Source organism: Uranotaenia lowii, chromosome 3 (genome assembly GCF_029784155.1).
Source record: "Uranotaenia lowii strain MFRU-FL chromosome 3, ASM2978415v1, whole genome shotgun sequence".
NCBI lineage: Eukaryota > Metazoa > Arthropoda > Insecta > Diptera > Culicidae > Uranotaenia > Uranotaenia lowii.
The window spans coordinates 31815009-31838597 of NC_073693.1; the positions used below are offsets into that span (position 1 = coordinate 31815009).

The 23589-nt window shown below is 29.7% G+C and overlaps 1 protein-coding gene across 19 annotated transcripts in view; it reads right to left on the minus strand.

Annotated features, from left to right (window-relative positions):
* Positions 1-23589, minus strand: part of LOC129754341 (potassium channel subfamily T member 2) — a 605891-nt gene that overhangs the window by 341412 nt on the left and 240890 nt on the right. For 2 of the 19 annotated variants that reach the window (XM_055750335.1, XM_055750336.1), the window contains exon 2: positions 7404-8489. The exons of 16 other annotated variants lie outside the window; for them this stretch is intronic. Coding sequence is in view for 1 of the 3 variants with exons in the window: in XM_055750334.1 (XP_055606309.1) it covers positions 6651-6686 (36 nt within the window). In the remaining 2 variants the exon portion in view is untranslated. Of the gene's footprint in view, positions 1-6650; positions 6719-7403; positions 8490-23589 lie in introns of those variants that run through there. One more of the 19 variants, XM_055750334.1, reaches the window with a different exon arrangement.

Sequence of the window (23589 nt, forward strand, 5' to 3'; positions counted from 1 at the left end):
AAATAGAATCATAAAATCATTGGAAATTTTTTTAAATCATATTTTCGGATAATCAAGTGTGGTCTGTAAAAACAAGCAATTTTATCGTTTCAATATGAGCCATTAATGAATTTGAGGTCATATCAATCAAAAGTTTTTCAATACGATTAAAGAAATATGAGTACTATTTGTTTTAAACTGTCATACCACAAAATTTATAACTAGAATTTTAATGAAGAATTATTGCAGACACTTGGACAATTTAGAAACGGTACAGTTTAGAAAAGTCTGTTCCGTTGCTTTGATTTTACATCCACAACAGTAATCCGGGTCTATGGTCTAAACGCCTCATTGTCCTTTTTTTGTTCGCATCCATTAAGTATCAAAGTTACAAATTGGGTCTCAAATAGCCTTCCATGGACTTAAAGTTCCAAAATGTTCTTCAATTAGCCTTCTTTTTGACATTTCAACCATTTCATGAATATGAAATGTTAACGAACATCCAAAAAGGGCATATAATCAATAATTTGTTTTAGCTTGGAAATTGTTGAAATATATAATTTATATTGAAATTTCATCTCAAAACAACTTAAAGCTAACCCGCTAAGGATTGTTTTTGTAAAGATTAATTTTTTCCACGAATTTTGAAATATGGTCCACCCCACCCCGAGATGATGGGTTTGGAATTTAAAGTTCAGTTTTTGAAAAATGTTCCAACTTTAAGCTAAATTTAAGACATAAAAACTCGAGATAAACATTTTTTCCAAAATCGTACAAAGAAGTTATTGGTTACGATCTCTTGAATGAGATCAAAAGAATTCCAATATGTCATAAGATGGCTGAGATATGGCTGATCAAGTTTTTAATGTTTTTGAAGAGGGATCCCAAACTTTTTGTCAGCAGTGTAAGTCGCTTTACTTATCATCTTAATAGGAAGGCAAAAAACGGGTATCTTCTGAAATTTGGCAGCCCTAAATAAAGTTGCACATTATGTATGTTTGCAAAATTTGGTATTTTATTCGTTGGTGGCATAAGATCACGAAGAAACTTCAATATTTTTAAAATACCTGGCAAAAGCTGGGCATTTGATCTCGATTTTTAACATAAAATCCAGACAGATCTAAGCAAAATTCAGTGATGGTTCGAAAAAAAAAATCTATTAGAAAGTCACTAAACCACCAAAAATTTTTATTTTCTATCGAAACACATCAACACATCAAATCACTTTTCAAACTTCCTAGAAAAAAGTTTGGATAAAACTAGCACAGAAAAAATTGAGCCTTATTTGGACCTTAGTTTGCTTTATTTGTGCACTTTTTTTCGAAAACCCGGAATCCCGGAATAATTCGGACATCTGGAATGCATAACCTACAACAGTTAATACATCACTTTCTCGTATTTATTGGATAAAGAAAATATTCCAGTGAACCAGGCATTATGTCCTAAGGAAGTATTTTCTACTCATTTGAAAAAAAAATGTAACAGAATTTACGGATAGATTAACATTTTCTTAGATTTGTCAAAATTAAAACTGAAATTATCAGTTTTTAAAGGAAATTTGCAAAAATCTTGAAAATGAAGAAAGTGAAGAAACCCAGTTCAAATCTTTTTCAACAGTAGATGTTCTCGGGCTTTGTTGGGAATAAAATTAATAAAAAAAAATCCACGCAGTCTGGACTGTTCACTTTAAAAGCATAAGTATGAGTATGAATAATGCAAATTTAATGTTAATTTTTCAATCATTATCGAAATTTGTGTCGATTTATTCACTCTACACTCATTTTAGTTTGGAAAAAAAAATGGAAACTCTAGTTGACTAAATAGGATCAATCGAAAAAACTAAGTTCCGCTATTAAATTTTCATTCCAAATTGAATCTATTTAGGATTAGAAATTCTTATTAAAACTTTTTCAACTTATTCAGCCCAAATTTTCTACTTTTGATTCTGATGCACTTTTTTTTAAATTATCCTCTTTTAAAAGAAGTATCTGAATTCAGCATATCATTCTCCAAAATGAAAATTCTCAAATTATAATTATTAAAAAAAAAAGTTTCCATTGTTCAATTAAGAATTTCATGGAGCGATTTTCTAAACATGAATATTTCTTTATTTTCAATCTCATCGTATTTCTGATTTATGATTCTGTGTCTCGAAAATTGAATTTCCATTCTGAATTATTGTTTTCGAAGGTGGATTTTGCCACTTTTAGAAGAACTTTTAACAAATGCTTCTTAGTTTTTTATATAACATTGTTTTTTTTAAGATTTAGAACGTTTTTTAAAAGGTACATTTTAATGCAAAAAAAAACTACAAATATTAAGAGCTTAATGATCAAGTTAATCGTATGGTACTTGATTTAATTTAATTTTCTAATTATTTATGCATTGTTTGAGCAAAAACATTGTAGAAAAACGTTAGTCGCAACCAACCCCCTCCCCCCATGAGTTGGTATTTCCTGCGGGCCTGCTATTAATTTTTTTTTTGAAAATTTGAACAATTTTCATCGATGTATGATTGAAATCAAAGAATCTGCTTAAGAGTTTGCTAGTTTTAACTTATTCGAAATAGAAGACTTTTAAATAAAATGAATTGTATGCTCAAATCAAATGAGCTAAACCTTCCAGACTCTTGTAAAGCTTAGTTCTTTTAGAAATGGGACAGTTACGAATGCGTGTATCTCAAAAACCACACGTTTGATCTAAATACTTTCTTTGAACGAAATGAAGGTAATTTCATGATAATTCATGGAAAAAAAAGGAAAAAAATATTTAACGTTTTTTGTAAGAAAAATTTCTATTTTATTCTTGGTACCACCCATCGGCCGGCGCACACTTTTTTCAGTCATGATATTGATCAGTTTTTCATACTTATACTTCGTCTAATCGGTAATTTAGATGGCTACATCCTCCTTCTTCAATTTCCGCAACTTTTTGGCTCAATACTTCTATTTCAAAAGAAACTGAGGGCAATTTAGTGGTTACAGCTGTTTCGAAATTAATAAAACTTGATTATTTTTGAGCCACTTTAAAGCGTGTTTAGTGGAATTTCTGCTGGCAAAATCTGACTTTGTCGAAGTTAAACCATCATGAGATTGAACTCAAATTATAATCGGTTAGTATAGATCGTAGGTTGCGAAGGGTACATACAAGATTACTCCTTTTATGATTTAAAAAAACAGCAAAAACCAAAGCTTTCGTTTTGAAAATTGAGATTTTTTTTCCATAGGAGCAGAATTTTGACAAATCATATTATTTTTTACAAAACTACCAGCTAATAAATACTTTAATATGCTAGGGACCTTGCCACGAGCAGACGTGCTATGGGATTCAAATGCTGGAATTTGTTTGAAATAGGGTTTTTTTTATAAGTTTTGTCGTTCATCAGAAATCATCTGTTGCATAGCCTCGGTATCGGCTACGACAGTTTACGAGTTCTGAAACTATCAAAAATTTATCGTTTAAGGTTAGGGATGATTGACTTATAACTAGGCAATACCTTCAGCTAATCGGTGAAAAAAAATTCCGGACATTTCAGCGATCTACACTTAGTTTTTTACTTATTGAAAATTTAAAAATCTGGTATGAGACTTGACTTCCCTAATGACCCTTAATTGTAGTTGCCGATCATGTGCTTCACTCCAATGCTTGATTTGCACTTTGTTGACATTTTTAATAGTGTTTCCATACTTTTCCACCACTCACATACGGTAATTATTTGAATAATCAACGGTTTTGTCAACTATCAATTTGATATTGGTATTTTTTGAAGGAAACTGTGCAAAATATTTTTTTTCTTTTTCTCTTGCATCGAGAATATCTCAAAAATGCGAAAATTTAAAATTTTGAAAAAATACGTCAGCTAGTGTTTTTCACAGGCAACAAAATGCTGTTAAAATTTTGAATGTCCGATTACTAGTAAACGAGATATCAGCGGAAGAAAGTGTCCCATTTCTAAAAGAACAAAGCTTTATAAATTCAAAGATTTTATCCATCGGTGAAAGTAATTACCCGATTTTGTTACTAAAGGCTTCCTCATTCAAATTTTGCTTACTATTTAAAGATTAAAAAATAATCGAATTTGTCATAAAATGATTCTTAAAAATTTATGTTGTTGTTCATATTTCGACTGGTTATTGTTGATGTGGTATTGATTTTCTTTTGTGAAATCGGCACTGCAGTCTATTTTCAAAATGATGATTATTTTATTCCATCCAACGTTTCGAGACTATGTTGGTCTCATCCTCAGGGAAAACTGCAAGGTTGTACATATTTTGTTGAGTTAATGGATTTGAGCATAATCTCCCAAGCAATCAAAAGTCCCATAAAACAGGTACAAACACGCTTACTCATTGATATGAAGTACCGTCAACTGGGGCAACATGCAACAATTTTCAACTTCAATGGCTTCTAAAAAACTTATGTTCACAATTAATCCTACCCCTTATGCATCAAAAGTTTTAAGGATGCTGGGGTATCAAATTGGCGTAGTTAAAAAAATTATTGGTTTCTTCAGTTTTTTTAAATTTTCTAAAAACATGCGATTTTCACCCTCCTTAGAAAATGGGGTAACTTGCAACAAACTTTGTTTTTAATGAAAAATCTTATGAACACGTACGAAAATTTATAGTTTTTAATATATTAGCGATGCCTAAAAGATCATTACGCATGACAACACCAATTGCAGTAGTTTTTGGGTCTGTAATAACTTATTTTCAAAATTTTTCTGAAAATGAAGATGCTGCATACATTTAGGGGTTAAATAATACTACGAAAAATTCTAAAAGCTGAAATCATTAAAATAAATGTTTGTATGAATGAAATTCCAATGTTTACAAACGTGTGATGCAAAACATTCATATTCCAACACATGGAAACGAGATTTACAAGGTATTTCTTTGATTTGCATTTTGTTGCATTTAACCCCAGACACCTAAAGGAATTTTAAAAATATTTATTTAAAAAAATTGGGTGATTGTTCGAAAAATATTTTTACACCAACAATGTTGGTATAACATGAGGAAACCAGTAAAAAGTTTGTAGGTAATATTATCAAGCCGATCCGTCATACTGGGTAAAGTTTTTTTCGGCATAAAAAAATGTTAAAATTTGTACATTTATTGCTCGATTTTTCAAATTTCACATAAAAATAAAAATCTTAAGAAAACTAGCTTAAGATGTGAGAAATTATGTCATCATCATTTTGTGATCATTAAAAGATAACTTTACTACAATACATTAAATAAAAATCTGATTTAATGTAGTGTTATATAAATGTTGCATCGAACCCCGCTGTTGCATGATGCCCCGTTTGACGGTACGTTCTATGCAGCTCAAAATGTAAGTTCTTATTGATACTTTCAAGTTCCAAAACAAGTCTTAATGATCTTCTATTCAGCTTCCAGCGGCCTCTTAATTCAGCTTCCGAAAAATCGCAAAATGAGCAAAAAAATCTCTCTCTATCCAACTGAACCGTTGGCTTCGGTTCATATCACCTTCTCTTGATTATTTACTGTGTTCTGTACCAGTGCCGCCATGATGCCACGCGCCGGATTTTAAACTCAACAAATTACTCAATTGCTTCATTCCTACATTTCCTACATATATCGCATCAGGATGGACACTCAAGTACAAAATTACTCATTGAAAAAAACTTGCCCGGCTTGGGGATCGAACCCCGACCTTCGTGGTGAGAATCGAACACGCTACCACGAGACCACGCCTAGATGTTGTTCTAACTGAAACTAAAACTCGAAGAGGTGATTTGATTTTGAAAGCACTTCAATGCATTTTTGTGACTTGCCAAATCCCGTTTTGAGCACTTTTGTGCCCTTTATGTGACTTACCAAATCCCGTATTGAGCACATTTGTGCCCTTTATGTGACTAAAGTCCCGTATAACGTACGTATAGATCACTTTTGCAGCTTTCAAGTTTGTTAATGAGTACATATAGTTCACTAATGGGAATTGGGCAAAACAAGTCACATACAACGTACATATTAATCACTATTGCAACTTTCAAGTTCATTAATGAGTACATAAAGTTCACTAAAGGGAATTGAGCAGTTGATTCTCTTTGTCAGCCAATATGTAACTTTCAATGCCTTCATTCAAGTAAATATGTGACTTTTGGTAGCTTGGGCTGTTTTGTCATACTTACAGTATAGTCATCTTTATTTGGCTTTCGTGTAAACTAATGTCTGGCACTGTTGTAGATTTTGTTAATTGGTATTTTTATAATGTTATTTTTAAACTAATCTTACCAATAATTAAACACAGACAACAGACAACAATCAAACAGATACCCAACTGACAAACGCAAGCAGCACTTCATTTTGAAAAAGCCGTTTGTTCAGTCTTTCAAAATCACCGTTGAAAAGTTCTGTGGGATAGTTTTAAATTTTCATTATTTTTAATTATCATAGAAAAAAATTAGGTCAACCAACCATAATGTGAGGTTAAATCAAAAATGCAGAATTTCTGAGCTGTCAATTGCTAATATTTTTTTTCGATTTTTTAGTGAGACCTAAGACAATAACATATGGAATGTGAGAAAATGTGAGCAAGCATTTATTGGCTAGCTTCAAAGGGATGTCGCCTAAGAACAATCAGAATCAAGCCGTACATGCAAACGGGCAAAGCTGTTATAGGGATGTCAAAGTTTATACACTTACGACTGTGGTTGTTCTGGTTTCAGGTGCTACAGACATAGTAATTGGTGCAAGCGGCTGCTGGTTTTTCAGGCACATTAAAACACAAACACACACACTTACAGATACGATCGTTTCAAGGTGGGAAACAGAGAGGGAGAAATAACTAAATAGAGAGGGAAAGAGATCTACACCACTACATAGGAAAGGAATTTTGATAAGGAAAAGATTCTGGTTACAAACAATAAAGAGCACCCAAATCACCTTAGTCGGAATTAATTGACATAAAAATTTAGAAATCACACATACAGCCTATTTTAAGGGTGTTTGTTTTTCGGCTCTTCCGCAAGGGCTGGTGCTGACATCTAGGGGTTGCAATCAATGCTTTTCACTGTTTTTGTGGTTGGATTTTGTTTTCATTCTTTATCAAGCGAACACTGATATCCCCACGACTTTTTTTTTGTGTAATGTGAGTTGTGCTTCGTTTTTTTTTCGTTTCTCTATATTGGTAGGGTCTATCTATTTCTAACACTCAGATAGGTTTCTATTTACACAATAAAAAACACTGGAAATCAAAGGGTGCTCACATCAACACTCAAAAGCTCACAGCTTGGGATTGCAAATTCTGTACAAATTTCTGGTTCATTAAACATCCTACTGAAAGGTCAGTTTGTACGTAAAAACACAGTTTTGGATTTGTTGTTTTGCTTTTGTAGTTGTATTTTTTTCTGTTGGGGGTGTGAAGGATGTAGGAGTTTTAGAAATTCCAAGATCTACCTGATTTTTGTTTGGCTTCGGTTTTTCTGGTTTGTTTGGCTCAAAACTTTAACCTTTCGGAGTCGGTGAACGGGATTGTTTGATTCACTTTTTCACACAACCCACAGAGAACTTTCCCCTGGATGTGGGAGTGCTCACGTTGAAACTTTTCACGTTTTCCACCTTACTCGGGTGTTATCGAGAGCTGCAAAAAGTTTGACTTACTCATGTCGGTTTTATTGTGTGCCAAAGTAGTTTTTCTCTCACATTCGGGTTCCACAAATGCCCGTTCTAGCAACCACACACTGACGAAAAATCGGATATTTTTTTCCTTCGATTTAACACTTCTCTCCCAGAGCCGGAAGCCAACAAGGTGAATATTGACTTAACTCTTCTCTTATTACTGGAACGCAGCGTGACTAAAATATTTATTCCCTATTTCAGCTCTTCTACGGTTTTGAAACTCTATCAGTCCTTACGGGCTTTTGGTAATTGACATTCTTCACTGTGTTACGTTCAGGATTCCGGGATTTTTATCCCTCGAAAAAAAAAACGTCGATCGAAAACTACTCACTAGGACGAGAAGGCGAGACAGATATTCCACTAGGATTCCACTTATTAAGTTCACTTTGCTATCGACAATCTAAATAGTAATTACTACTTATTTTCAACTTTTAGGCGACTAGGAATGACACTTTGGGTTTGCTCCAGCAATATTTATCTTCCAGTTAACGATGACTAAACTAGTTAGTGTTGTTGTTTCCCATTTGCTCATCAGCTTAAGCATCCGTAATTAAAAATCTTGCAGGCTGCGAAGCAGCAATAGGCGGCAACTTTCCTGTTTCCTTAAGGATTTCGGTAGAAAAATGCGAAAAAGATGCGATATGCTTCTAAAAGGATTTTCTTGTCTTTGGGAGAACGGCGCCGCGACGCTTCACGACGTTGTCTCCTTTGGCGTCTTCTTCTCACCCAAAAGATTTGAATTTTGAACTGCTGGTTCCGGTGTTGTTTAAATTCAGATTTTTCTTAAACACCGTGTTATTGTAACTTTTGTTGGATCTGATGTTTTCGTTTCAGCTCCTTGTTGTTGTTGATGATTTGGTCCTCCTGTTGGCAAGAAATGAGCACAGCATGTAAAGGTTAGGAACAGCGAAATAAAACCCTTTAGGATACGAACAAGTGCGCGAACATTCAGAAAATTGGAAGTAAACAGAATTTCGAGAAATGAAGTCAACATTTTGGTTATATTTACAAATTTTGTTCAGGAATGGTGTAAAAAGACAAATTTGAAGAGATAAAAAATGATTGTTTGTTCCTTTTTTCACAAATCAATCATGCTTTAAAATAACAAGAAAACTGAGAAACTGAAATTGTCAAAATTGTCAAAACTGTAAAAACTGTCAAAATTGTCCAAATTGTCAAAACTGTCAAAATTGTCAAAATTGTCAAAATTGTCAAAATTGTCAAAATTGTCAAAATTGTCAAAATTGTCAAAATTGTCAAAATTGTCAAAATTGTCAAAATTGTCAAAATTGTCAAAATTGTCAAAATTGTCAAAATTGTCAAAATTGTCAAAATTGTCAAAATTGTCAAAATTGTCAAAATTGTCAAAATTTTCAAAATTGTCAAAATTGTCAAAATTGTGAAAATTTTCAAAATTGTCAAAATTGTCAAATTTTCAAAAATTTTCAAAATTTTCAAAATTTTCAAAATTTTCAAAATTTTCAAAATTTTCAAAATTTTCAAAATTTTCAAAATTTTTAAAATTTTTAAAATTGTCAAAATTGTTCAAATTGACAAAATTGACAAAATTGACAAAATTGACAAAATTGACAAAATTGTCAAAATTGTCAAAATTGTCAAAATTGTCAAAATTGTCAAAATTGTCAAAATTGTCAAAATTGTCAAAATTGTCAAAATTGTCAAAATTGTCAAAATTGTCAAAATTGTCAAAATTGTCAAAATTGTCAAAATTGTAAAAATTGTCAAAATTGTCAAAATTGTCAAAATTGTCAAAATTGTCAAAATTGTCAAAATTGTCAAAATTGTCAAAATTGTCAAAATTGTCAAAATTGTCAAAATTGTCAAAATTGACAAAATTGTCACAATTGTCAAAATTGTCGAAATTGTAAAAATTGTAAAAATTGTCAAAATTGTTAAAATTGTAAAAATTGTAAAAATTGTAAAAATTGTCAAAATTGTAAAAATTGTAAAAATTGTAAAAATTGTAAAAATTGTAAAAATTGTAAAAATTGTAAAAATTGTAAAAATTGTAAAAATTGTAAAAATTGTAAAAATTGTAAAAATTGTAAAAATTGTAAAAATTGTAAAAATTGTAAAAATTGTAAAAATTGTAAAAATTGTAAAAATTGTAAAAATTGTAAAAATTGTCAAAATTGTAAAAACTGTCAAAATTGTCAAATTTGTTAAAATTGTCAAAATTGTCAAAATTGTCAAAATTGACAAAATTGTCACAATTATCAAAACTGTCGAAATTGTAAAAATTGTAAAAATTGTAAAAATTGTTAAAATTGTAAAAACTGTAAAAACTGTCAAAATTGTCCAAATTGTCAAAACTGTCAAAATTGTCAAAATTGTCAAAATTGTCAAAATTGTCAAAATTGTCAAAATTGTCAAAATTGTCAAAATTGTCAAAATTGTCAAAATTGTCAAAATTGTCAAAATTGTCAAAATTGTCAAAATTGTCAAAATTGTCAAAATTGTCAAAATTGTCAAAATTGTCAAAATTGTCAAAATTGTCAAAATTGTCAAAATTGTCAAAATTGTCAAAATTGTCAAAATTGTCAAAATTGTCAAAATTGTCAAAATTGTCAAAATTGTCAAAATTGTCAAAATTGTCAAAATTGTCAAAATTGTCAAAATTGTCAAAATTGTCAAAATTGTCAAAATTGTCAAAATTGTCAAAATTGTCAAAATTGTCAAAATTGTCAAAATTGTCAAAATTGTCAAAATTGTCAAAATTGTCAAAATTGTCAAAATTGTCAAAATTGTCAAAATTGTCAAAATTGTCAAAATTGTCAAAATTGTCAAAATTGTCAAAATTGTCAAAATTGTCAAAATTGTCAAAATTGTCAAAATTGTCAAATTTTCAAAATTTTCAAAATTTTCAAAATTTTCAAAATTTTCAAAATTTTCAAAATTTTCAAAATTTTCAAAATTTTCAAAATTTTCAAAATTTTCAAAATTTTCAAAATTTTCAAAATTTTCAAAATTTTGAAAATTTTGAAAATTTTGAAAATTTTGAAAATTTTCAAAATTTTCAAAATTTTCAAAATTTTCAAAATTTTCAAAATTTTCAAAATTTTCAAAATTTTCAAAAATTTTAAAATTTTTAAAATTGTCAAAATTGTTCAAATTGACAAATTTGACAAAATTGACAAAATTGTCAAAATTTTCAAAATTGTCAAAATTTTCAAAATTGTCAAAATTGTCAAAATTGTCAAAATTGTCAAAATTGTCAAAATTGTCAAAATTGTCAAAATTGTCAAAATTGTCAAAATTGTCAAAATTGTCAAAATTGTCAAAATTGTCAAAATTGTCAAAATTGTCAAAATTGTCAAAATTGTCAAAATTGTCAAAATTGTCAAAATTGTCAAAATTGTCAAAATTGTCAAAATTGTCAAAATTGTCAAAATTGTCAAAATTGTCAAAATTGTCAAAATTGTCAAAATTGACAAAATTGTCACACTTGTCAAAATTGTCGAAATTGTAAAAATTGTAAAAATTGTAAAAATTGTAAAAATTGTTAAAATTGTAAAAATTGTCAAAATTGTAAAAATTGTAAAAATTGTAAAAATTGTAAAAATTGTAAAAATTGTAAAAATTGTAAAAATTGTCAAAATTGTCAAATTTGTTAAAATTGTCAAAATTGTCAAAATTGACAAAATTGTCACAATTGTCAAAACTGTCGAAATTGTAAAAATTGTAAAAATTGTAAAAATTGTAAAAATTGTTAAAATTGTAAAATTTGTTACAATTGTCAAAATTGTCAAATTTGTTAAAATTGTGAAAATTATAAAAAATTTAAAAATTGTTAAATTAGAAAAATTTGCACATTTGTCAAAATTGTCAAAATTGTCAAAATTGTCAAAATTGTCAAAATTGTCAAAATTGTCAAAATTGTCAAAATTGTCAAAATTGTCAAAATTGTCAAAATTGTCAAAATTGTCAAAATTGTCAAAATTGTCAAAATTGTCAAAATTGTCAAAATTGTCAAAATTGTCAAAATTGTCAAAATTGTCAAAACTAAAAAAACTGTAAAAACTGTCAAAATTGTCAAAACTGTCAAAACTGTCAAAATTGTCAAAATTGTCAAAATTGTCAAAATTGTCAAAATTGTCAAAATTGTCAAAATTGTCAAAATTGTCAAAATTGTCAAAATTGTCAAAATTGTCAAAATTGTCAAAATTGTCAAAATTGTCAAAATTGTCAAAATTGTCAAAATTGTCAAAATTGTCAAAATTTTCAAAATTGTCAAAATTGTCAAAATTGTCAAAATTGTCAAAATTGTCAAAATTGTCAAAATTGTCAAAATTGTCAAAATTGTCAAAATTGTCAAAATTGTCAAAATTTTCAAAATTGTCAAAATTGTCAAAATTGTCAAAATTGTCAAAATTGTCAAAATTGTCAAAATTTTCAAAATTGTCAAAATTGTCAATTTTAAAAATTTTGAAAATTTTCAAAATTTTCAAAATTTTCAAAATTTTCAAAATTTTAAAAATTTTCAAAATTTTCAAAATTTTCAAAATTTTCAAAATTTTCAAAATTTTCAAAATTTTCAAAATTTTCAAAATTTTCAAAATTTTCAAAATTTTCAAAATTTTCAAAATTTTCAAAATTTTCAAAATTTTCAAAATTTTCAAAATTTTCAAAATTTTCAAAATTTTCAAAATTTTCAAAATTTTCAAAATTTTCAAAATTTTCAAAATTTTCAAAATTTTCAAAATTTTCAAAATTTTCAAAATTTTCAAAATTTTCAAAATTTTTAAAATTTTTAAAATTGTCAAAATTGTTCAAATTGACAAAATTGACAAAATTGTCAAAATTGTCAAAATTGTCAAAATTGTCAAAATTGTCAAAATTGTCAAAATTGTCAAAATTGTCAAAATTGTCAAAATTGTCAAAATTGTCAAAATTGTCAAAATTGTCAAAATTGTCAAAATTGTCAAAATTGTCAAAATTGTCAAAATTGTCAAAATTGTCAAAATTGTCAAAATTGTCAAAATTGTCAAAATTGTCAAAATTGTCAAAATTGTCAAAATTGTCAAAATTGTCAAAATTGTCAAAATTGTCAAAATTGTCAAAATTGTCAAAATTGTGAAAATTGTGAAAATTGTCAAAATTGACAAAATTGTCACAATTGTCAAAATTGTCGAAATTGTAAAAATTGTAAAAATTGTAAAAATTGTAAAAATTGTTAAAATTGTAAAAATTGTAAAAATTGAAAAAATTGTAAAAATTGTAAAATTTGTCAAAATTGTCAAATTTGTTAAAATTGACAAAATTGTCAAAATTGACAAAATTATCACAATTGTCAAAACTGTCGAAATTGTCAAAATTGTAAAAATTTTAAAAATTGTTAAAATTGTTAAAATTGTTAAAATTGTAAAAATTGTAAAAATTGTAAAATTGTGAAAATTGTAAAAAATTTTAAAATTGTAAAATTAGGAAAATTTGCACATTTGTCAAAATTGTCAAAATTGTCAAAATTGTCAAAATTGTCAAAATTGTCAAAATTGTCAAAATTGTCAAAATTGTCAAAATTGTCAAAATTGTCAAAATTGTCAAAATTGTCAAAATTGTCAAAATTGTCAAAATTGTCAAAATTGTCAAAATTGTCAAAATTGTCAAAATTGTCAAAATTGTCAAAATTGTCAAAATTGTCAAAATTGTCAAAATTGTCAAAATTGTCAAAGTTGTCAAAATTGTCAAAATTGTCAAAATTGTCAAAATTGTCAAAATTGTCAAAATTGTCAAAATTGTCAAAATTGTCAAAATTGTCAAAATTGTCAAAATTGTCAAAATTGTCAAAATTGTCAAAATTGTCAAAATTGTCAAAATTGTCAAAATTGTCAAAATTGTCAAAATTGTCAAAATTGTCAAAATTGTCAAAATTGTCAAAATTGTCAAAATTGTCAAAATTGTCAAAATTGTCAAAATTGTCAAAATTGTCAAAATTGTCAAAATTGTCAAAATTGTCAAAATTGTCAAAATTGTCAAAATTGTCAAAATTGTCAAAATTGTCAAAATTGTCAAAATTGTAAAATTGTCAAAATTGTCAAAATTGTCTAAGTTGTCAAAATTGACAAAATTGTCAAAATTGTCAAAATTGTCAAAATTGTCAAAATTGTCAAAATTGTCAAAATTGTCAAAATTATCAAAATTATCAAAATTGTCAAAATTGTCAGAATTGTCAAAATTGTCAAAATTGTCAAAATTGTCAAAATTGTCAAAATTGTCAAAATTGTCAAAATTGTCAAAATTGTCAAAATTGTCAAAATTGTCAGAATTGTCAAAATTGTCCAAATTGTCAAAATTGTCAAAATTGTCAAAATTGTCAAAATTGTCAAAATTGTCAAAATTGTCAAAATTGTCAAAATTGTCAAAATTGTCAAAATTGTCAAAATTGTCAAAATTGTCAAAATTGTCAAAATTGTCAAAATTGTCAAAATTGTCAAAATTATCAAAATTGTCAAAATTGTCAAAATTGTCAAAATAGTCAAAATTGTCAAAATTGTCAAAATTGTCAAAATTGTCAAAATTGTCAAAATTGTCAAAATTGTCAAAATTGTCAAAATTGTCAAAATTGTCAAAATTGTCAAAATTGTCAAAATTGTCAAAATTGTCAAAATTGTCAAAATTGTCAAAATTGTCAAAATTGTCAAAATTGTCAAAATTGTCAAAATTGTCAAAATTGTCAAAATGGTCAAAATTGTCAAATTGTCAAAATTGTCAAAATTGTCAAAATGGTCAAAATTTTCAAAATTGTCAAAATTGTCAAAATTGTCAAAATTGTAAAAATTGTAAAAATTGTAAAAATTGTAAAAATTGTAAAAATTGTAAAAATTGTAAAAATTGTAAAAATTGTAAAAATTGTAAAAATTGTCAAAATTGTCAAAATTGTCAAAATTGTCAAAATTGTCAAAATTGTCAAAATTGTCAAAATTGTCAAAATTGTCAAAATTGTCAAAATTGTCAAAATTGTCAAAATTGTCAAAATTGTCAAAATTGTCAAAATTGTCAAAATTGTCAAAATTGTCAAAATTGTAAAATTGTCAAAATTGTCAAAATTGTCTAAGTTGTCAAAATTGACAAAATTGTCAAAATTGTCAAAATTGTCAAAATTGTCAAAATTGTCAAAATTGTCAAAATTGTCAAAATTATCAAAATTATCAAAATTGTCAAAATTGTCAGAATTGTCAAAATTGTCAAAATTGTCAAAATTGTCAAAATTTTCAAAATTGTCAAAATTGTCAAAATTGTCAAAATTGTCAAAATTGTCAAAATTGTCAGAATTGTCAAAATTGTCCAAATTGTCAAAATTGTCAAAATTGTCAAAATTGTCAAAATTGTCAAAATTGTCAAAATTGTCAAAATTGTCAAAATTGTCAAAATTGTCAAAATTGTCAAAATTGTCAAAATTGTCAAAATTGTCAAAATTGTCAAAATTGTCAAAATTGTCAAAATTATCAAAATTGTCAAAATTGTCAAAATTGTCAAAATAGTCAAAATTGTCAAAATTGTCAAAATTGTCAAAATTGTCAAAATTGTCAAAATTGTCAAAATTGTCAAAATTGTCAAAATTGTCAAAATTGTCAAAATTGTCAAAATTGTCAAAATTGTCAAAATTGTCAAAATTGTCAAAATTGTCAAAATTGTCAAAATTGTCAAAATTGTCAAAATTGTCAAAATTGTCAAAATTGTCAAAATGGTCAAAATTGTCAAATTGTCAAAATTGTCAAAATTGTCAAAATGGTCAAAATTTTCAAAATTGTCAAAATTGTCAAAATTGTCAAAATTGTAAAAATTGTAAAAATTGTAAAAATTGTAAAAATTGTAAAAATTGTAAAAATTGTAAAAATTGTAAAAATTGTAAAAATTGTCAAAATTGTCAAAATTGTCAAAATTGTCAAAATTGTCAAAATTGTCAAAATTGTCAAAATTGTCAAAATTGTCAAAATTGTCAAAATTGTCAAAATTGTCAAAATTGTCAAAATTGTCAAAATTGTCAAAATTGTCAAAATTGTCAAAATTGTCAAAATTGTCAAAATTGTCAAAATTGTCTCAAAGTCTTACAGTCTTAAGTCTTAAGGTCTTAAATTCTCAAAATCTTAAAGTCTTAAAGTCTTAAAGTCTTAAAGTCTTAAAGTCTTAAAATCTTAAAGTCTAAAAGTCTTAAAGTCTTAAAGTCTTAAAGTCTTAAAGTCTTAAAGTCTTAAAGTCTTAAAGTCTTAAAGTCTTAAAGTCTTAAAGTCTTAAGTCTTAAAGTCTTAAAGTCTTAAAGTCTTAAAGTCTTAAAGTCTTAAAGTCTTAAAGTCTTAAAGTCTTAAAGTCTTAAAGTCTTAAAGTCTTAAAGTCTTAAAGTCTTAAAGTCTTAAAGTCTTAAAGTCTTAAAGTCTTAAAGTCTTAAAGACTTAAAGTCTTAAAGTCTTAAAGTCTTAAAGTCTTAAAGTCTTAAAGTCTTAAAGTCTTAAAGTCTTAAAGTCTTAAAGTCTTAAAGTCTTAAAGTCTTAAAGTCTTAAAGTCTTAAAGTCTTAAAGTCTTAAAGTCTTAAAGTCTTAAAGTCTTAAAGTCTTAAAGTCTTAAAGTCTTAAAGTCTTAAAGTCTTAAAGTCTTAAAGTCTTAAAGTCTTAAAGTCTAAAAGTCTTAAAGTCTTAAAGTCTTAAAGTCTTAAAGTCTTAAAGTCTAAAAGTCTTAAAGTCTTAAAGTCTTAAAGTCTCAAAGTCTTAAAATCTTAAAGTCCTAAAGTCTTGTCGATTGTCGATTGTCGATTGTCGATTGTCGATTGTCGATTGTCGATTGTCGATTGTCGATTGTCAATTGTCGATTGTTGATTTTTGATTGTCGATTGTCGATTGTCGATTGTCGTTTGTTGTTTTTCGATTATCGATTGTCGATTGTCGATTGATGGAAAAAAATGCTGCTTGTAAAAGATTTATGATAAACAATAGTCAATCATTTGTAATTTCCCTCAAAATTTGATGATTAATTCGATGTGTCGACTCGTTATCGATGAGTAGTACAAATCTGTATAATTTTGATGAAGATCTCTTTTTCATTAGTCTATACTATTTTTCCTGAATGGTTTTGATTTCATTTTTCTGAAGTTTTTCTGCAATTTAGAATCTAGAATATTCTCACAAAAATTTTACTAAAATTTAGAGAGATTGTTTCTCTGCTAAAACCGTCAAAAGAAGGAGTTTTTCTCGTTTGCGTCCAGGAAATTTTATAATGAAGCTGACTGTGTTTACATTTTGCCATAGAGATCGTCAACAAATCGTCAACAAACTCTTCCTTGACGGACCGGGGAGACTGGGTCTTAATTATCGTCAGTCAGTCAGGCAAGTATCTACATGAATCTGGCACGTGATTATCAGAGACTGAGTCAAGGATGCAATATGCATGCTGCTGACAGATGATGATGTTAGACTTTTGCTTGCTTTGCTAGATGACGAGAAATGGCTAGTGCAACGTGTCAATAATTGTCTCCCGCAGATTTTGCTTCCATGTTGTTGCTGGGTTGTGACTGCTGATGAGTTTCCTATGGATTCGCAACCGGATGTGATCATTGCAAAATTTTCCGGTTCAAATTTCAAGGACACTTCCTGTCCAGACTACCTCGAATGAGTCTGAGGAACGCGAGAAATATTGCTCTATTTCTAGTGAAACTCATTCACGACTTTAATTAATTTAGGATAAAAGAAATTCTCAGATTATCTCCGCTTATAGTTATTTTAAGCAAAACACCACATCCGTTTTCGGTTTCCACGAACAGAAAACATGGAAGGTGGCAGTAAATATTTAATCACTTCTATGAAAATTTTCGAACTCGAAGCAGCACCTTGAAAGTTTCATTCCGGGTCACCTTCTGAAGACGAAACATGCAAGCTGAATTAGCGTGCTTTACTTTGTGATGACTTCCTACCAGCAAATTGGAGCTTTGCTTTGAAATTCCTTTAAGTATGTTGAAGCATCATATTTTTATAGAAGAAAAAATGTTAAAAGAAGCTGGATAAGTTTCTCGACGATCTTCAAAGTTGAACCACTTGCTGGAGTCATTAAACCGTGACACTTCCATGTAGCTAGTTTTCCCATTCAACAGCTAGACCATAGCCTAGCCTGACAGTCTCTTCTACACTTTTCGGAGGACGGAAAGGGCGAGCTCAGTGTGCAAACTTCCGCTGGTTTTACGCCCTCAAATTGTCTGCTGCTGGCTTCAAGCGGAAATGGGGTGGTCTAAGCACACGTTTCGAGGCAGCAACCGTGCCATGTCACGAATGAGTTATTAAAGTCGTAACCCGAACTGATACGGTTTTGGTTCAGAAGGAGCAGTTAAAACGGGCTACATGTTGCCTGGCATTAATGCTGATAGGGCTTGTCCCTCCTCGAAAATACTGGAGCAGCACGCTGAGGGAGCTTCAAAGGTAATTAAAGTTAAAATTTAGAACCGAAAATAGGGGTTCATTAATCACCGGCTAATTTGGTTTTGGGTAGTTTTTCTGGCCAGTTAAATGCAGTGTGAATGTTATTCGAGACAATAAAACTAAGTAGAGATGGAATTTGGGATTTAAAATACCGATTGATCGTCCTCTGGACAGTAATAAATAAAACAAATACATGTTATCAAACAAACGATATGACAACTGATTTTCACTCAACAGAAATTAGGAAAAAACATTAAAAAAGGTTTGATAATGACTTAAAAATGCATGAAAAAGGGATCTCGAACTTTTTAAAATCAAATAGTTTAAGTCGGACACTTAAAAATTGACATCGGCAATCCACAATCGACATCAGCAATCGACAATCGACAATCGACATTCGACATTCGACAATCGACAATCGACAATCGACAATCGACAATCGACAATCGACAATCGACAATCGACAATCGACAATCGACAATCGACAATCGACAATCGACAATCGACAATCGACAATCGACAATCGACAATCGACAATCGACAATCGACAATCGACAATCGACAATCGACAATCGACAATCGACAATCGACAATCGACAATCGACAATCGACAATCGACAATCGACAATCGACAATCGACAATCGACAATCGACAATCGACAATCGACAATCGACAATCGACAATCGACAATCGACAATCGACAATCGACAATCGACAATCGACAATCGACAATCGACAATCGACAATCGACAATCGACAATCGACAATCGACAATCAACAATCGACAATCGACAATCGACAATCGACAATCGACAATCGACAATCGACAATCGACAATCGACAATCGACAATTGACAATCGACAATCGAAAATCGACAATCGAAAATCGACAATCGTCAATAAACTATCGATAATCGTCAATCGACAATCGTCAATCGACAATCGACAATCGACAATCGACAATCGACAATCGACAATCGACAACCGACAATCGACAATCGACAATCGACAATCGACAATCGACAATCGACAATCGACAATCGACAATCGACAATCGACAATCGACAATCGACAATCGACAATCGACAATCGACAATCGACAATCGACAATCGACAATCGACAATCGACAATCGACAATCGACAATCGACAATCGACAATCGACAATCGACAATCGACAATCGACAATCGACAATCGACAACTGACAATCGACAATCGACAATCGACAATCGACAATCGACAATCGACAATCGACAATCGACAATCGACAATCGACAATCGACAATCGACAATCGACAATCGACAATTGACAACTGACAATCGACAATCGTCAATCGACAATCGACAATCGACAATCGACAATCGACAATCGAAAATCGACAATCGTCAATAAACTATCGATAATCGTCAATCGACAATCGACAATCGACAATCGACAATCGACAATTGACAATCGACAGTCGACAATCGACATCCGAAAATCGACAATCGACAATCGACATCCGAAAATCGACAATCGACAATCGACATCCGAAAATCGACAATCGACAATCGACGAATATGGTCAATGGATTGCTAAAATTTTAACAATGTTTCCAATTTTAATTTTCAAACTCATTGCTTGCATTCTAGTGCATGACCAGAAAATTAACTGAAAGTTGTAAGAAACAGTTTTGCGATTTTTGTGACAAATGATCAAAACAATTTTAGACAATTCAAACGCTGATAGCGTTCCCATTTTATACCCTCCGTTTTTCTATTAAATATTCCCGAAAGTATTTAACACTGTACTTACAGCTGCCCATCCGAAAATTTCTAATGGCAAAACTTTCCAATTCAATCAACGAAAAAGTCATTCGCCTTCATTTGCAAGCTCCGAACCTCTTGCTTGGCTCTTGGCACCCATTTTCTGCAGGTTAGACTCCTCCGAAAAGGTACCTTTATCAAAAAGCACCACCTTTCTACTATCTTCTTCAACCAACTGTCAGAAACACAACTCGAATGAGCCAACCCGCCCAACCTTTTCCTACCTCAAAACATAATGGAACATCATCTTTGCCTCAACAACCATTTTTCCCTGCAGCCCAGGGAGAACTCATTCAAAATAGATTTTCTGGCCCCCGTTCAATTGGTACAATCTGTTTCTGCTACGTATATTGAAATAGTTCGAGAAGTTAGTTTCTCACTCCATTCCAGGGATAGTTTCTATCATCCCCAAATAGGCAGCGCTCAGCATCCATGATATCACTTTCCACCTGACTTGGGACTTGGGACTTGGGTCACACAACTTTCTGACTATCCCAGAAACAGACGTGTGCCACTCTTACGAACGAGAATAGGTTGGAGCAACACTCTAGTTTTGCACTAACTGAATATGATATTTTTGGAAAGATTGGGGAAGGTTTTGTGCTCTCGAAAATTTCAATCGACCTAAAACAACATTAGAGGAAAGATATTGTTGTTACGTGTGCAGTCAAGTGTTCTGAATTTGTGTGCTATGAATAACTTTGTTAAGTTCTATGATTGCAGAGTTAAGATGACTCTCAATGGTTGTAAAAACAATATAATTTTAAGCTTTTAGAAAAGTCACAAATTGAAAAAAAAAATTATTTAAAAGTCGAAAATTCAAAATTGTTGATTGTCGATAGCCGATTGCCGATTGTCGATTGTCGATTGTCGATTAATGATTGTAAATTATCTTTTGTCGATTATTCATTGTCGATTGTCGATTGTCGATTGTAGATAATCACTTTTTGATCGCCTATTGTCGATTGTCGGATGTCGATTGTCAATTATCGAATTCCTATTTTCGATGGTCGATTATCGATTGTATATATTCTTTTGTCGTTTGTCGATTATCGATTTCGATTTTTGATAGTCGATTGCCGACTGTCGATAGTCGATTAAAGATTGTCGATTGTCGTCGATTGTAGATTGACAACTTAATCATCAACAATTTTCCCAATTTTGACAATTTTGACAATTTTGACAATTTTGACAATTTTGACAATTTTGACAATTTTGACAATTTTGACAATTTTGACAATTTTGACAATTTTGACAATTTTGACAATTTTGACAATTTTGACAATTTTGACAATTTTGACAATTTTGACAATTTTGACAATTTTGACAATTTTGACAATTTTGACAATTTTGACAATTTTGACAATTTTGACAATTTTGACAATTTTGACAATTTTGACAATTTTGACAATTTTGACAATTTTGACAATTTTGACAATTTTGACAATTTTGACAATTTTGACAATTTTGACAATTTTGACAATTTTGACAATTTTGACAATTTTGACAATTTTGACAATTTTGACAATTTTGACAATTTTGACAATTTTGACAATTTTGACAATTTTGACAATTTTGACAATTTTGACAATTTTGACAATTTTGACAATTTTGACAATTTTGACAATTTTGACAATTTTGACAATTTTGACAATTTTGACAATTTTGACAATTTTGACAATTTTGACAGTTTTGACAATTTTGACAATTTTGACAATTTTGACAATTTTGACAATTTTGACAATTTTGACAATTTTGACAATTTTGACAATTTTGACAATTTTGACAATTTTGACAATTTTGACAATTTTGACAATTTTGACAATTTTGACAATTTTGACAATTTTGACAATTTTGACAATTTTGACAATTTTGACAATATTGACAATTTTGACAATTTTGACAATTTTGATAATTTTGACAATTTTGACAATTTTGACAATTTCTATTGTCAATTGTTGTTTGTCAAATGCCAATTACATTAGTTTAAAAAATTTAAAACAAAATCGTGAACTTCAGGCGCTGAATCCGAAAATGAAATTTAAAAAAACCCCAGATGTTTTTTATTTATGGTCTAAATGTGAAAATTTGAAAATATAAAAAAAATCACTTTTACTTAGATTGAATTATCTCAGACTGCATAACACTAAATTGAAATCTCGTTTTTTCATATAGATTATTTTCATATAGAAGATTATTCAGTTTCTAATTGATCATTCGAACTTCATTTTTGGGTATGATAAATTGTTTTGTTGAAATTAGAGACTTTATGATAACAAAATCATAAAAAATGCATTTTTTCAGGGGGAATTTTTTTTTAGCGAAAGTTTTAGACTCAATGGTATCATTTAAAAAATCGTATTCTATATTGCCTTAAAATATCAGTTCCAAACCAAGATTTTAAGTGGTTTTTCATCAAAATCGGGTGAAAATTTAAAAAAAAGTTATGATTACTTTTCCATAACAGTAATTTTTGCATTTTTTAATAATTTAACGAATTACAGCAAACTAATCATAGTATAGGAATAATTAAAGGTGGTAAATCTCACTCGCTCCAAGTCAAAATTTATTATTAGCTTACCAGAAGGTCACATGCCAAATTTCAGATGGTATTGATCATAGGGAGGGGTTGACTTTTTTCTTCCCCGGCCGATTGTTGAATTCATGATCAATTCATGAATTTCATTCTAGGATTCAGCGCCCGATTTTACATGAAAAATGATCTTGAGTTTACAGAATTCAAAATTGCTGTAAACTAGTGATCGATTGTCGACAACATTTTGAATTTTCATTTTCTCAACTTCGCGATTTCTCATCTATTCGACTTTACCCTTATCGACCCCTCGACTGCTCGTCTTTTCTAATTCTAAACTTGTCTTAACTTGCCTAATTGAGCAATCTTCTTCTTGAATTACCGCCTTTTCAAATTCTCGACTTCTCCACATCTCAACATTTCGACTTCTCAACTAATTGTTTTCGAAACATCATTTTTAATGACTTCTCAAAATATGAATTTTTTACTTCTCAATTTCGCTACTTTTCGACTTCTCGACTGCTTGACTGGTTTTGTTCTTATACACTCAACTTCTCGAATTTTAGACTTGTTTACTTCTTGACGTTTAGACTTTTTTATTTTACGACTTCTAGACTTCTCAACATTCCAATTTCTAGTCACACTTCTTAAATTCGCGGCTTATCGAATGCTCGTCTGTTCTGGCTCTCGACTGTTGGGAGTTTAGACTTGTTGATATTATAAATTTTTAATTTTTTGACTTGTGAATATCTCGATTCATGTACTTAGCGACTTCTCAACTTTTCTGCTTCTAAACTTATTGACCCGTCGGCTTTTCGACTTTTCGACTTCTAGACTTGTCGACTGATTGACTTCTCGACATCAGGCATTCTCGATTACTGAAATGGTCGAGCTAAAAACTTTTAAACTTGTAGATTTGTTCTAGTTTAAACTTCTTCTTGTCCACTTGTTGGCGTATCGACTTCTCGAAAAATACTCTCAAATTCTTGATCTGCAGATTTGTCAACTTCTCGACTACTCAGCTGGTCGACTTTCAAAACATTTCACCAAATCAACTTTTATACATCTCGCCTCATCAACTTATCGACTATTCGACTTCTCTTTTTATCGACTTTTTTTTTATCGACTTCTCGTCTTGTCGACTTTTCTACTTTTCGAGTTCTCGACTTTTAGACTTGTAGACTTGATGACTTCTTCAACTCC